General features: G+C 42.9%; 1 protein-coding gene across 5 annotated transcripts in view; it reads left to right on the forward strand.

The window, feature by feature from the left end:
- Positions 1-15753, forward strand: part of ARHGEF9 (Cdc42 guanine nucleotide exchange factor 9) — a 327093-nt gene that overhangs the window by 245271 nt on the left and 66069 nt on the right. For all 5 annotated transcript variants that reach the window (XM_019540350.1, XM_019540349.1, XM_019540353.1 and 2 more), the window contains 3 exons: positions 915-1094; positions 4068-4300; positions 12014-12143. In XM_019540350.1, coding sequence (XP_019395895.1) covers positions 915-1094; positions 4068-4300; positions 12014-12143 — 543 coding nt within the window. The remainder of the gene's footprint in view (positions 1-914; positions 1095-4067; positions 4301-12013; positions 12144-15753) is intronic.

Genomic DNA, 15753 nt, shown 5'->3' on the forward strand with positions numbered 1-15753 from the left:
CTGCCTTCGCTCAGTATTGGGACAACAGGAAATACAGCTGTGTAGTGCGCTCTTCTGCCCCCACTCAAGAAAAAGGTTATGTGATCAGACAGTCATCAAGCATTCTGCCGCTCGATTGGCAACTTCCTCATGCTGAACTTGTACATTTTTGAGCTACAAAAAGGAATAAGACTGGCCGGTCAATCAAACACACCATTGTGATCATCGTGGTAACACGGTGCGCCCATTGAAGTGGGAGCACGGGGATCCATTCCTCAGGTCAAGTGTTCACAACAAGGATACAAAGATTATGGATTTGTTTGTACCGCAGTGATTTTTGAGGGCTGAGACAGTGGCAGAAAGGCGTAGCCAGATCTCTTTACTGTGAAGGACCAACTGTGGCTCTGTTCCCCGCTGCAGCACTAATAAAGACAGAAAAGTGCTGAGTTAAGATGATTGGTTTGCTCTGAGGAATGCTTCCTTCATGCAGTGAGTGCAGGAAAATGTGCAGGGGCTGAGAGGGGAGTTCCCTGTGGCCTTCCTTACACTTATTTATGTATGGAACAGCAGACACTGTACGGCGCCACCTGACCAAGACTCGGAAGCCCGTCTGGGTGGTATAATGCTCGCCATGTTCCAAAACAGGCTTTCTGTACCCCCAGGGGGCCACAGAGTTTCAAGGGTCCACTTGGTGTGTCTTGCATCTAGCTCATGCATGGGGGTAGTAGAAGGAGAAAGTCAGGGAGCACAGGTGGATTTTGCCCTCAGGACTAAGTCCTGACTCAGGTTTTTTTTCATGCTTTGCTCACCCAAGGGGTCTTTTTTTCTTATTCTTACCATAGCAAGATGTATTTTTCTGCCAGTTGCTATTTCCAGTGTCTTGAGACTGTAAGTATTTGAGTAATGTTATTAATTCCTTTTCCTTCTTTCTGCAGGGTTATTTAAAGCAGTGCCGGAAAAGGAGAGACATGTTCAGCGATGAGCAGTTGAAGGTCATATTTGGCAACATTGAAGATATCTATAGGTTTCAAATGGGTTTTGTCCGGGACTTGGAGAAACAGTATAACAATGAGGACCCCCACCTCAGTGAAATTGGACCTTGCTTCCTGGAACATGTAAGTTTTTGAGGCAGAAGGAAAGGAAAGGCAAGGGCAATCAGAAATTAATTGGTGTTCATTGTTTTGGGTGGCAAGTTTCTCAGGTTACAGTCTGCAGACTACTTGATATTGTGAGATATGGGTATGGGGCAAACCCAGAAGTGAAGCATAAGATTATAAGTGACCTCTTACAATCAGATCTCATCAGTCTATTTCCATTCATAAAACTGAGTGTAAGGTCACTAATTGGTCACTAATCATCAGCATGGCCAGAAATAATAGTCTAAATTGATCTTACACTGCATGCACCTTGCTGAAAGAAAAAACAGATGCATTCTCTGGGTCCTTAGGCTATAATTTACACCAAGAGGGACTCCATTCACTCATCATGATATAGACATCATAGGAAATAAGGAAGATCAAGTTAATGCAAGGAGGTGTAACTTACTGCCCCTTTGCATCATTTCTGAATGTGGCCCTGTTGGTCAGGATCTTTGAGTAAAGCTGTTCAGAAATGGAATTTTTTTGTGAAGCAATTATAAATGTCTGAAGACATTTTAATTCTTCATATTTAACCAAAGGAATGATTTTAAACAAGTTTTAATTGTAAATTTTTACTTTAGAAAAGTTTGAGTTTTCACTTTGGGGGGGGGTTTCTTTCCTTCACTTCCACCTTTTTCCTTCCTCTTCTTTTCTCATTTTGCTACTGAAGCAAGACAAGGGTGAAAAGAAGGAAAAGTAGTAACCTGAGCGAGAGAAAGGAGCAAAAATAATTCCATTATCTAGTTTTATTTAAAAAATCAAACAAAAACCAACAGCAGCAACAACCCAAATCACACGACCTGAGAACTGTGGGGAGAATGCTCCATCTGCCAACTGTTTCTGAGTTTGGAAAAAAGATGTTTTTGTTTGATAAAATTGATATCTCAGACCCTACACTGTTTCTTTTTCTGTTCCTTGGTTTTGTTTATCCCTATGAGGTTATGTATCCCCTTGTGTTTCAGCTTCCCTTTCTACAAAATGGAGACAATACTTATCTGGGGAGAAGGTTGGCAAGATTGGACTAGCTAATCTTCATAGAGTGAATTGGGTTATATATAAATCAAAATATCCTGTATAACTGCAACAACAGACAATATTGATATCCCTCTTGGAGAGGTATAAGCCAATCTAATAAGCTTTCAGGGTCACACAGATATAGAGTATGGCTTTATAAAAACTATTCTTAAGGAATTTGATAAAGTATGAGATCTTTCCTACTTTTAAAACCATCCAGGGGGTATAATTTTTCATTATTAAATTTTATAGCATGGTTTGGAAATGTTAACCCCCACATTTTCTTTGTCTGTTGAATTGTTATAGAACTTTGCCATAAGAGAGGTATTATTTTATCATATGCACTGATGATGGTGGCCATGATATAATTACACAAAAACCTCCATGCTTGACACCTTGATAATGATAGTAAAACTAATTAGAGCAGTAAAAAAATAACAAAGATTTCTTGGAGAGGGTAGAAACCCTCAAACTTTGGAGCATTAGCTGGCATATATCTACTAGGAGTCAGGAAAAAAAACCTTTATAAGGCATGTTATTCCATACTGGTCTTCTACACAGTGTTTCTTGCACTGTCATCTGAAGCAGCTTGTCCTGGCCACAGTTGGAGATGAACTCTTGATCTGATCATAACTGGCAATTCCTATGTCTCTGTTCCTCAAGTTATGGGACACCTGAGATTTAGCTTTGTGGAAGGAATTTGCAAATATCTGGCTCATCATATTATAGGTTGTTTTCAAAGGATGGTTTTAAAAATAACTCTTAAGCTGCTCTCAAACCCATGTATGACAAGAGCACCAGTTGTTTGGTTAAACAGGAAAAAAAATCACCATCATCTGGCATTTCTAACTGCCTGCCAACTGAGTAGAAAGCACACATCCTTGACTAGCAGCAAGGTATATTAGTAAGGAATAAAAACCCAGCCAAATGTATCCCCACCCTCAACCGCTCCTCTTGTGACTTTGCTTCTCTGCTGGATGGGAGGGTACAAGGCAATGCTTCACGCTGCCTGAATGACAGCAAGGCAGCAGATAGCTTACTCATGCTAAACACACACTGAATAGGACATTTTAGCTGACAGTATAGCCTTGGAGCGTTTAACCCACCCCATCTTGCCAGTTACATAAGCCATGTATTATGGGAGCTGATAAATTGGCCAGTGTTGTAAATATGTCAGGAAATGTCAAAAAAATTACAGTTCTGCTTTTTTAGGCTTTCCTTTAGGGAGAATGAAGTGCTAAATCGGAGCTTATGTAAGAGGTGCTGTGATCCAGGATGCAGATCCGTTTATGTATAACTTCATTACTTACAGTCATGGCTGGGCTGAGCTACATTTCACATTAGCAACACTTCAGTTATTATTAGAGAAACTCATTGTAGACAGTAATAAAACTTCATGGGATATCATTAAAACCACTCACCACTCACTTCCCTTAACTGCCACTGGTCTTTTAATCAAAGAGCATCCTTATTTTTGAGGAGCTATATTGTAATAGCATCATCCCTCATTATATTTTTAGGCCTGGGGCCTAGATGTTACAGGGAATCTGCAGATAAAGAAGCAGATTGGATAACCCATACCACAGAACAGTAGGCTCTCCCTTGGGCTGCCAAGCTAGTCTGCTCCTGAAAGCCTCCCCACATGATATGACGGGAGGAGTTTGGCTTCCAACTGGGACGTAGGTCCCTTGAACTCACATGCTCTTCAAGAGCCCTTGAAAGAGAAGTGATTCTCAGTCAGCTTGCTGAGGCACTGTAAGGTAGTAATTCAATACTAGGCCTCCCTGTGGTTGCTGGGGTATCTTTCTTTTATTTGTTTTAATTTATTCTTGTTAGCAAGTTGAGCAGTTGATTGTTCCCAGTGTTTGTCTGATGTGCTCTCCTGTCTTCTCTCTGTGTGTCTCTGCATGCATTCTTCCCTCCTGCCTCTCACAGCAAGATGGGTTCTGGATCTACTCAGAGTACTGTAACAATCACTTGGATGCATGCATGGAGCTCTCCAAGCTGATGAAAGATGGCAGGTACCAGCATTTCTTTGAAGCGTGTCGTCTGTTGCAGCAGATGATTGATATTGCCATAGATGGTTTCCTTTTGACACCAGTGCAGAAGATCTGCAAATACCCCTTGCAGCTGGCAGAGTTACTGAAGTACACCGCACAGGATCACAGGTATAGAGAGCTTTATCGCTAAGTTTGTGTTTCAAAAGCTTTTACTAATTAGGCACTTGGGTAGGCTTTTCTGTATATAGCATTTACACACAGTAAATAGCAAGTGGTTTCCTCTCTTTCCAGTTCTTGTATCCAGCTACTCCTCTTCAGGATAACTTGTTAAAATGAAAGCAGGACAAAGCTGTAGCAACCTAGTTAGAAAGTGTGTTTGAAGTATTTGCCGTCTCTGGAACCAAACTGAACTTTAATGTAGCCAGAGACCCAAACTAATTATATGTAGCTGTGATTTTTGATGCTACCTGCTGGCTCAGGTGAATTATTGATTCAGCTAGGTGGTTAGGATGCATTAGTCAAAAAGGTTCATTTCCCTCTTGTGACAATGCATTCCTTACATAAGGACCTCTAAGATATGAACAGAAATGGGTGAGGGTAGCAATTCAGATCTGAAAATACACAAATTTAAGGAAAATGCAGATCCTGATCTGATTTTTCCAGCTTGGTTCTTTCCCTGGTTGTGAAACATGAGTTTGGTTCTGAGAAGCACCTGAGAAATGGAATACTTCTCCCTACTACCAGGATCTGCCAATCCTACATGACTTCTGATGTCTCTTGCTATTTTCTGAGGTTTACTTCAGGACAGAAGTATCATGGGTCTGATTACTTAAACTGGTGTAGATCTGGAGTAACTCTGGTGAAATCAGTGGCGTTCAAGTGGTGAGACACTTTTTTAAGTAAGAGGAGAATCAAGTCCTATAAGAATCTCTGTCTCCTGGCAGAAAGAGGTTAAAGGAAAGGGTTAAAAAAAAAAAGCTACATGTCTCAGAAATATCTCTAAAGATTTTTACCAGTTTGTGAATTGGTTCTGGGAATGGACAAAATAGTAACAAGAGTAAAGGGTTATGCTGGTTTGATCTGGTTCACAAATCTCTAATTTACGTTAGCCAAACTGAATGCAAAACTCTGAATATAAATGCCTCTACAGATTTGAGAGGCAAGGATTTCTCAGGGTGATATCTTTCAAAGCAGGTCTGCTGATGAAGAATGTCTTGCATTCAATAGTTTATCTAACTCTATCTCTACTATGCAGCTGGTCCAATAAAAGATTTTGCCCTAAAAAATCCTTGCCTCCAACATAATTTCTGAACCATCACAGCTACAACATTACTCTTAAGCTACCATCTTCAGATTTGGATATTGGATTTGCAGTCCCAGATCTCAATCCAAATTTTCTCTCTACCTTTATCCTAGAGCCAAATCAAACCCTGCGTTCTGAACTTCATGAATTCTAGGGCACTTGTGCTCCACTGATCTGGAGCACAAATCTTGCGGCTTCTTCTCTTTTACAATCCCAAACCATTGTCACGTAATTGCTGTTTTGTGGTGCAAATGTGGTTTGTGGTTTCACAGAGCTTACAAAAAGGCAGCCTTAGAAAAGACAGCCTCAAATATATGTCATTAAAAGCATCCTTCTCTTAGTTAATTAGTAATAATATCAAATGGGACATTTACAGTATGATTACACCAAGAGTAAATTACATTTTTGGGATCCAGCTTAGTTTAAAACATTCATTTTGCATTGAAAATTAATACGCAAATTAATTTCAGCATCACCTGTGAGTGGATACTGGTAGGTCTTTTTCTTAGACGTTTCTCTTAGAGCTTTGTGTCTGTTATACACAAGTGTAAGACAATGGGCCTGAATCCAAATTCCTGTATCGTTCTATTTTAAGTTAGCACATGGCAATTTGACAAAAGTCCACACTTACATCTTGATGGAGCCCTGAAAGGAAACCATTGTATCCCAAATATAGTCGGCAAGCAATTTATTGACCTTTAATTTTATTTTTAATGTTATCCTAATATTAATCCACAAGCCAAAAGCTTTGCTTCTGCCATATTTCTTCCAGGTTCTTTATCGGCTCAGCCGCAGACATGGGCTGAGAGCCCAAAACGTTCAATCAGTGATTCTTGCTTTATTAATGCATGGAAGGAAAAATACACATGTTGGTTCCTCTTCAAAAAGAACATTAGAATTAGTGAATTAGCATTACCAGAATAAAGCCCAGTTCGATTGGCACCAGCCCCCTCCACATGGGTACAGGAGTAGGAATAGTTTCAAAACTTGGCTCTGTTCAGTTGTTCATTGTCTCTGGGCTAATTCATCTGAATTTTTCACAAAGGCACATCTGTTCAGCTTCTCAAGATTTACACCATTTAATACGAATGGAATATTTGAAGGTTTAAGTGCAACATTGCCTTCTGAGCACCTGGCCTTGCAAAGGCCACTGACTAGCAGTTTCATCAGGTTCCTCAGTGAGGAGTTTAAAAATAGATGAGATTTAAGAGAGGGAGTTGGCTTGGGATAAAAGGTGCCCTGAGGTTTTCCTGTCCATTTGACATTAAGAGCCCTTTTAAAATTTTGTATTTGTTTGTTTTGTTTTTTAATAAAAATGTAATATCTTTTCATTGTACAGGTAATACCTAGTGCCTGACCCAACCTTATCTGTCATCTGTGTCTGTTGTCAGGTTATTGGCAATGTTGTCAGCTTGCTTTAAAAAATTAATTTCTACACTGGTAATGTCATGTTGTTGAGAGACCAGTGCCTGAGATCTGAGTCTGAGTTTAGTGGGAGACTGTTCTAATCTATGCACCCAAGTTAGTTACCCTTATGGCCATGCATCACTTTTCCATGAATATAACTGCCAAAGGCGCAACTATGACCTTGTTTGCATAAGCCATGCACCGTTCCTTGTATTTACTGCTCACTCAGTCCTCATGTAAGCAATTTTCTATGATCAGAATGCACAAATATTTAAAAGACTATATAACTGTCTCCATTATAGCATGGCTTCCCCTCTGTTCACACACCCACACACACACATTCATGATAAATACCAAAAGGTCCTCAAGAGCATTAGCTCAGCAACTTTTCACCATCTACCTACACATATTCCCCTCCTGAAAGCATCATCTCCATCCACCATCTCTTTGTAGTAAAAGACCAAAACCGTTCACTCGCTAGGTTTGGAATCAGTAGGGGCCTTGTGGAGTTGGCCAGGGTATTGCCTAGATTCATAGATTGTAAGGCTGGAAGGGACCGCGGAAGATCATCAGGTCCAGTTCCCTGCACCAAGCAGGAAAGACAACTGGGGGTCAGGTGACCCCCCCAAGGTGAACGTCCAGACTCCTCTTGAAGATTTCCAGGGTAAGTGATTGCACCACCTCTGGAGGGAGCTTATTTCACAGTCTGGACACCCTGACTATGAAGAAGTTTTTCCTAATGTTGAGCCTGAATCGATCTTCCAGGAGTTTTTGGCTATTACTCCTGGTTTTCCCCTTGGATGCCTTAGTGAATGATTGCTCACTGAGCCCTTGATGTACTCCCCTAGTGTAGTGGTAAGCTGCTACCAGGTCCCCTCTCAGTCTTCTTTTCTTCAGGCTGAAGAGTCCCAGATCCCTCAGCCTTTCCTCATATGGCTTGCCTTTTAAGACTCTGACCATATTAGGTGGCTCTTCTTTGGACTCTCTCAAGCTTGTCCACATCCTTGTTAAAGTGTGGTGCCCCGAATTGGACACAGTACTCCAGTTGTGGTCTCACCAGTGCTGACTAAAGTGGAACAATCATGCCCTTGGTTTTGCTGGCAGTGCATCGATTTATGCATGCTAGAGTATTATTTGCCCTACTGGCTACAGCATCGCGCTGCCGGCTTAGTGCTGCCAAGCCCATAGGTGTGTTGGGAGTTGCTCATCCTGAGGGGGAGCATTTTACAGTTTTCAACTTTTCAGTTCATCAGGTTCCAATCCGTCCAACTTGCCAACCTGTCTAGGTCCGCCTGTATCTGCAGCCTGTTGTCAGTTATTTCAGTCACTTGCAGACCTGTAGGACACCGCTTGCCAGCTGACTAGGGTGGGACCATTTCTAATTGGAGATCTACATGCCCACATTTCACCTGCCATGACTTGATGTTAAAGGAGTTAGGTCAGTACCTGTACATGTAGTCCCATTAGCAGTCTCACCGTCGTCCTGCGAAGGTCCTACGTTCCTGAGGGCTCCGCCACCCCACACCTTTGCCCATTCCACCGGGTTCTGTTCAGCCAGTTGGTCTTTCGACATGACCTCAGTTCCAAACAAAACAGGAAAAACAAGAAAACAAAACCAGGCATTCTTGGCCTGGGTTATTATTCCAGCTGCTTTTAGCTGAGAGAAAAAACAAATTTGACTTTTGTGAAGACAGTCCCTGTTTTCTGCCCCTTTCCTCTCTTTAGTGGCTCTCTCTGAGCTTCTTGCTGAGGTTGCCAGGATTCCCTTTATCACATTAGGTTCATCGGTGACACCATTTTTGGGTTGTGCCACTTCTACATGCTTTACAGTACCGCAAAGCTAAAGTGCCCCTCTATTAGGGACATTACGGTAGAAAACTCTCCCGGGCTCCTCCTGCCGGGTCAGCAGGCTTTGCTCTAAGTTCCCGCAGTGGGGCTTACTCTCTCCTACTGGCTCTCCACGTGGCTCTCAGGGTTCCCTGCAGCGTATGTCGCCTCGCTCCTCCTCCTCCTTCCTGTTCTGCGGTCCCCGCTCTTGCCTGTTCCCGGCTCGTCTTTATACCTGCGATGGAGCTCCCTGCCCCTCCCCCCCAGAAACACCTGGGTAAGGGAGATTTCTGCCGGGCTCTTTGGGGCTGTGGACCTGGGGTCACCGAGCCTTTGTTTAGCCCTTGTGATTTGGAGCCGTGGGACTCTTTCTCGCACCTATCTTCAAGCATGACCACACTCCCCATAACTTGGTTTCATCCACAAACTTGGCCAGTGAGCTCTTCACCCCCACTTCCAATTCGTTAATAAAGATGTTACAAAGTACTGGACCGAGCCTCGACCCCTGCGGGACACCGCTGCCCACTTCTTGCCAGGATGACACAGATCCATTCACTAAGACTCTCTGGGTCCTACCCTGCAGCCAGTTGCTTGCCCACCTGACTGCCTCGGAGTTAAGCTCACGATCCTCCAATTTTCTCATGAGGACATTTTGGGATACTAGATCAAAGGCCTTTTGGAAGTCTATGTATACAATGTCAACCTGCTCTCTTGTGTTCAGGTGGCGAGTTACCTACTTGGCCAAGCAAGCACTGAAAAAGGACCTTAAGATTTGATCCTATAATAATGTTAAAATAAAACATAAAATGATGCAATGTAATATATTGCAATAACTTCTAAATTTCTTCCCTACCTAGGTTACCTATTAAGAGGGTATGATAGCTTCTCTCTCTGGGAGTGTCAGATGAGAGAAACTGTGAACTATAAGTGGATTGGTATTTTTCATTATCCAGTATTGAGGTATTTATTGCTCTAAACTTACAAGTCTGCAGATCTTGAAGAAAATCCTATCACAAAAATTCCTAGTGTAGTATATTACAGCAATAACAGTGGAGTTGGCTTAAATTGACAGGCTATTTCTTTAATGTAATGAACAGCATGATGACACCAGGGAGAGTAGAAGCTAGTCTTGGTCCATAAATGACTCTCCTTATATGGGGTATGCTTTGTGTAGGCCAGAGAATAAGAATATAGAGATCTACTAGAACACAAAGTTTTTATGGTCTGTTCAAAACACCACAAGTGGGATCTTGAGCAATAACCAATAGAGCCATTTCCTCTGCAGCTGCCGACGATCTCCATTTTTCTCATTAGTCAGCAGTCAATATCAACCCTTAAGTTAATCATAAATTATGGCAACATTATGGCAGCTGGCCTTGTCTGTCTTTCCAAATTAAATGAGCATTAAGGTCTCCTGAAAAGGAAAATAAGGCACAAGGTGGAAATCAATACCATTGATTTTAGCATCATTTTTTGAAAAGACTGATCATCATCCTTGCTGGCCCTGATGGGAGGCTATTTTCACTCTGTGTTATTAAACTTACACACATGCATGTCCAGGAAGGAAAAAAGAATTGCTCTGATTTGCTCACATAGCATCTGCAGTATGAGCAAATGCTACAGGATAAATGTTGTGCACCGCTCTTTTGAGTGTCTCTGTGGTCGGGAGGAGCCTGTCACAGCCGAACAAATTAGGTTCCAGCCTTATGTCTTAAGGATTGTAAGATCTATTACTTATTGTGTATTCTTTCCTGACCAAGTTAGTTATATCTGCACTCAATCCTGATATAATGAATTATGAGACTGCAGCCTTATAGTGACAGACTATTCTTTTGGGGCTCCAGTAAACACATACTTCGTTTTATTATTCAAAGCCAAGCATAGGCAAACATTAAGGCCAGTAAGGTCCTTAGCCAGGACTTGCAAGAATAGACTGAGAGGAGAGATCATTACATTCCCAATATTTTGCCCTGACTTTACAGGCATCAAGAACAGTGATATGCCAGGAGGAGATAGTCAGAAGTCTCATTTGGAGCTATAAAAATGTAGGTGTGCACCGATAGATAGATAGATAGATAGATAGATCTATCTATATTTCATAGACATTTGGGCTGGAAGGGACCCCGGAAGATCATCGAGCCCAGCCCCCTGCCCCAGGGGCAGGAAGTCAGCAGGGATCATAGGATCCCAGCAAGATAAGCATCCAAATGTGTCTTGAAGGAGTTCAAAGTGAGTGCTTGAACCACCTCCGGCGGCAGTCTGTTCCAAACCTTGGGGGCTCGAACAGTGAAAAAGTTCTTTCTTATGTCCAGCCTGAATTGGTCGCGGTGGAGTTTGTGACCGTTTGATCTTGTCATCCCTTGGGGCACTTTGGTGAGCAGACATTCCCCTAGATCTTGGTGAGCACCCCTGATAAATTTATAGGTGGCCACCAGATCACCCCTGAGCCTGCGCTTTTCCAGGCTGAAGAGTCCCATGGCTCTCGGCCTGTCATTGTAAGGTCTGTTTTCCTGACCTCTGATCATGCGCGTGGCTCTCCTCTGGACTCTCTCAAGCTTCTCCACATCCTTTTTGAATTGTGGAGCCCAAAACTGGGCACAGTACTCCAGCTGCAGCCTCACCAAGGCTGAGTACAATGGGAGAATGACGTCCCAGGATTTGCTATATATAGATATATACACACACATATATCCACAGAGAGAAAAAAAAATTGCTTATATTACTCATCCATATAATTTGATTTTAGAACTAACCCATTCTATCCCAGATGACCTGAGAAAGATGTGTCCAGAAGTGTCTTTGGGGCATAATATTCGTTCCTTATAAATCAACATGATAGGGAAACAAGTTTTATTAAGGAATAAAGTTTTTAAAAAATTTAAAAATTCAACTCTTCTTTAAAAAGTGGAAAACCCAGGAGCACAGCTTGAGGTCTCCCAGCATCTGTTGGAATTAGGAATGTTTAGATGGCCCAGGAACCTTTAGCACTTACAGTGGGAGACCTATGCCTGCTGTCGATGGGTACAGCTCCCCTGACACCAATGGATCTGCACTAATATACAGGAGCTAAGTTGCTGTGTTACTGACCAGTTAATATTACTCATGTTTCTGTCACTTTCTCTCTCTCTGTCATTCAACCTTAGTCTGAAATAAGGTAATTTTGGGGGACACTAGAAAAAAAGCCAATGGTGGAGGAAGAGCTGTATCAGTAGTAGCAACAGGTGCCAAATCCTGATGATCTTTTCCAACTGGTCTTTCAATAATCCTGTTAATGTTGACAGACTCCTGTACATGTTCACTGCATGCCAGGTGTCACTTCATGTGCTCCTTTTTGTCTTTTCCAGTGACTACAGGTACGTGGCTGCTGCACTTGCAGTCATGAGAAACGTGACTCAACAGATCAATGAGCGGAAACGGAGACTGGAGAACATTGACAAGATAGCTCAGTGGCAGGCCTCAGTCCTGGACTGGGAGGTACAGTATACATTTGGCAGTGTTGGGCTCTAGTACTTTCCAGAACAGGGTGCAAGGTGTCATTGCATCATATCAGTCTTATGCTTTTTATTTAAATGCACGTAAGATAGTTGCAGCTACTCATTTTATAAACCTTATATGTGGAGGATGTAGCTGAATATTCCATATAGCTTTCTGTGTTGTCTAATGCAGGCAGCTGGTTTCCTGCCTTCTTTCTTGGATAATGATCTTTGGGAGAAAGTGAAAGAACCAGGGTGCCTGAATTAAACACAGGGCAGAAAGATACCCTTTGTCTACAGAAGGCAAGAATATCAGTGATTGATTCTAATGGATACTCCATCCAGAATCTGATCCTGATTTCATTTGCATCCATGAAAATCACTTTTGTGTGATCTGTTCTATATAATAGTAGACCTTCCTTCTGCTGAAGTCAGTGGAATTACGTGGGAGAACTTGAGATGTGACTCAAGTTCCTAATTTTTATTCTGGTCCTTTAAACTTTATCAGGGGACAAAAGGGAAAATTGTCCTAAACAGAGGTGTAGGATGTAACTGTGCTAACAAGGCAGTTAAAACCCCTGTGGTAATCCTTTAGTGAATGCTATGTTTTTGTTATTTATTGATTAAATGCCAAAAATACACAGTGCTGTACAGCTATATACATTAAAATAATTATCAGAATAATTAAAATGAGAAATACTTCTTGTCCCAAGGAGATTATGCTCTTATGCCCCAATTCAGTAAGGTCATCAATTGCATGTGTTGACTTGAAATCAATGGCACCACATGCTTTATTATGCTCAAGCATTTTCTTGAATCAAGACCTAACTGTAATCACGTTGTAAGAAATAAGCATAGTGAGGCAGACTGCGTCAGGGAGGCAGAAGGATTCTGCACACAAGGTGTTCAAGCTGATTCTGGTTTGCCATGGCCTTATTTTGGAGTTTTCGGAAATTCTTCGTTTTGCTTGCTTTTTCCCCCCTGCTGCTTTATAGGAGAGTGGATAGGGCACTGGCCAAAACAGGCTTGATCAGGCCTTAGAGGCTCAAGGCCCTGCTAACTCCAGTTTTTGGCACCTCAAACCAAAAGTGCAATCTTCAGAACTCAAGTTCAGCTGATGCTTGATCCCAAAAGTACCCCAAATCCTTAGGGACCTCAGCTTTTGCCAGTTCTGTGCAAACTTCCTGGAATGTCCTACAGTGTCTCAGTCTGAGCAGTGCTGAGCAGCTGAGCACTCATCTCATGCTCTGAGATGCCCAATCTTCTGTCTTGTCTGCAGGGCCAAATATAACATACATTTTCAGAGCATGTCTGCATGATCAAACTCTGCACAAAAGCAGCCAGAGGAGGTGATGATCCATTTTCCCCTAATAACTTGCTGGTTGGAGTACATAATCAGGATGTGGGAGTCTTAGATTCTTACTTGAGAGGATTCCAACCTACATTTGCTCCCCAGCAGCAAAGTGCCCGTACCACAGGATCATAGGCTGGGTTATGTTTTGGGGAGGGGGAAGGATGATTTTATCCCTCCTGGTAAAACTTTTCCAGCCAACATGGAATAACTGCTCTAGGGTGAGCAGAGACCATGACTGTATCCTAGTGGTTAGGGCTCTCCTAGCAAGTGTGGATTTGAAACATCCCACACACAGAAAGAAGTTGAATCCAGATCTCCCAGGTCCTGAAGTGAGATCTCTTGTCACTTTGCTACTGCATAAAAAGAGAAACTGCCCCCTCCACCCACCTTTTTTTAAAGAAAGGACTTGCCTGTCCTTTGAAAGAAAGGGCTATGATGTTCAGCTGGATGACAGAGTTTGAGCATATGCAGGTCACTCCATCTTTCTTTCAAATCAAATGGTGAGCTCTTTTCAGGCATAGATTCTCTTTCACTGTGTTTATTTAGTGCATAGTACAGTGATTTTCTTATCTCAGCTGGGCCTCTAGATGGAACCATAATACAAATAAGTAATTATAATAGAGGTTCAGTGTATGCCAAAAGACTCTAAGAGAGGTCCAGGACAAAAGACTAATTGGAAACATGAGTCAGGTGGAAAACTAGTAGGTTCAGCTTCTCTGATCCGAAAGTCAGATAGAATACAGGATAGAGGGATATCAGCCATAGTTTAAAATAGGTGAAAGTTTTCAGCAAATAATATATTCACTCTTTTAAAAAAAGCAGTATTGGGAGGACTGAAGCTATTTGAAAATTTGATTCAAAACTGGCAAATCATTTGAGCCTAAAAATGAAATTTATATTTCAAAAAATGGTATTAGGGTTGGAGTGTTGTTGTAGTTGGGATGGTCCAGGAATTGTGTACAAGAGGCAAGGATTTTCATGGTATCTTTTACTGAACTATGTTTATCATTTTGGGAGTGGTTGAACAAGCTTTTGGACATCAAGGGCACGTCCACACATGCAGGCATGTGCGCTTACAGCAGCTCAAATAACAGCATTGCAAATTTGAGCTGGGGCTTTTTGCCTCAGCTCATGTGCCTGGACATGCACTTTGGTGTGGGGCAAATCGTGCCACTTGGGGCAAAATGACCCTGCCTGGCTCCTCCCAGATCTGCAGCCAGGGGGAGCTAGAGCCCAGGGCCCGCACCTATGTTGTCCCCAGCAGTATAAAAAACTGCCCTGTCCTGGCCTCAGCAATACAAAAAGCTGGCCTGGCAAGCAGCTCAGGGCTGCTAGCTCTCAAGAGCTTCTGGGGCCCTTGAGCCAATTGGTACCTGGGGACACTACCCCTTGTGCCAGCTGGACTGCTGAAGCAACCCTGAGAGTTTTCTGCACCCTCTACTCACTGCAGAAGTCTAGCAGTAGGGGCTGCTGCCTGGCTGTGACTTGCTACACACCTGCCAGATCTTATGGGAACTGCACAGCCAGTAGAGGCATTTGCCTCTCTGGGCCAGCTGCCAGTGGGCTGTGGCTGCAGGGTTGGCCTTTTGTGTAGCACTACTACCATGTGTGTCCCTGCCCAGCCGTCTGGGCAGCTGTCATCTGGAAGATGTTCCGGGTGTGGTGGCCTGCTTTGAACTGTCAAAGCATGTCTTCCTGGCCCCAGTTGGCCAGGAGGTCAGCCACAGCCAGCTGGGTCCAACATGCCAGCTCTGAGCAGGCTCCTCTGCCTGGGTCCTGCCACTTGCCTCCATAGCAGGAATTCTGGTGTTCCCTATTTGAAAACTGAAAAACCCTTGATAAAAAAAAATCCCAAAGTCACTCTGTAAAATACCCTAAAATCCACATTCCTCCACAATTAAAACAAAAGACCACCATAGAGAGAGAGTGAGTGAGAGGCAGAGAGACAGCCATCAGCTGGGCAATGTTTTATTGATATTTCTACAGTGTTAAAGCAATTTAGAAGCCTACCAGTGTCTCTATCATCGTAATAAAATGAATTCTAAATACCTATATGTTTTGCTGTTTGCCTTTGGCTAGAGCTCCCCCTAACCCCTGCACTAACCAGGATGTGGGGACAGCTGCCCATGCAGCCACAGCTTCTGCCAGCAGGCCTCATTCCGTCTGGCAACTGGGCATGCAGGGTGTGTGCTAGGGGAATGTGGAGTTTGCAGGACAGGGGTGGGAATAGGGGTGGGGAGATGTGGGTGGCTGTGGA

The sequence above is a fragment of the Crocodylus porosus genome, unplaced genomic scaffold (genome assembly GCF_001723895.1).
Source record: "Crocodylus porosus isolate Cpor-Errol unplaced genomic scaffold, CroPor_comp1, whole genome shotgun sequence".
In the NCBI taxonomy this organism is placed as follows: Eukaryota; Metazoa; Chordata; order Crocodylia; family Crocodylidae; genus Crocodylus; species Crocodylus porosus.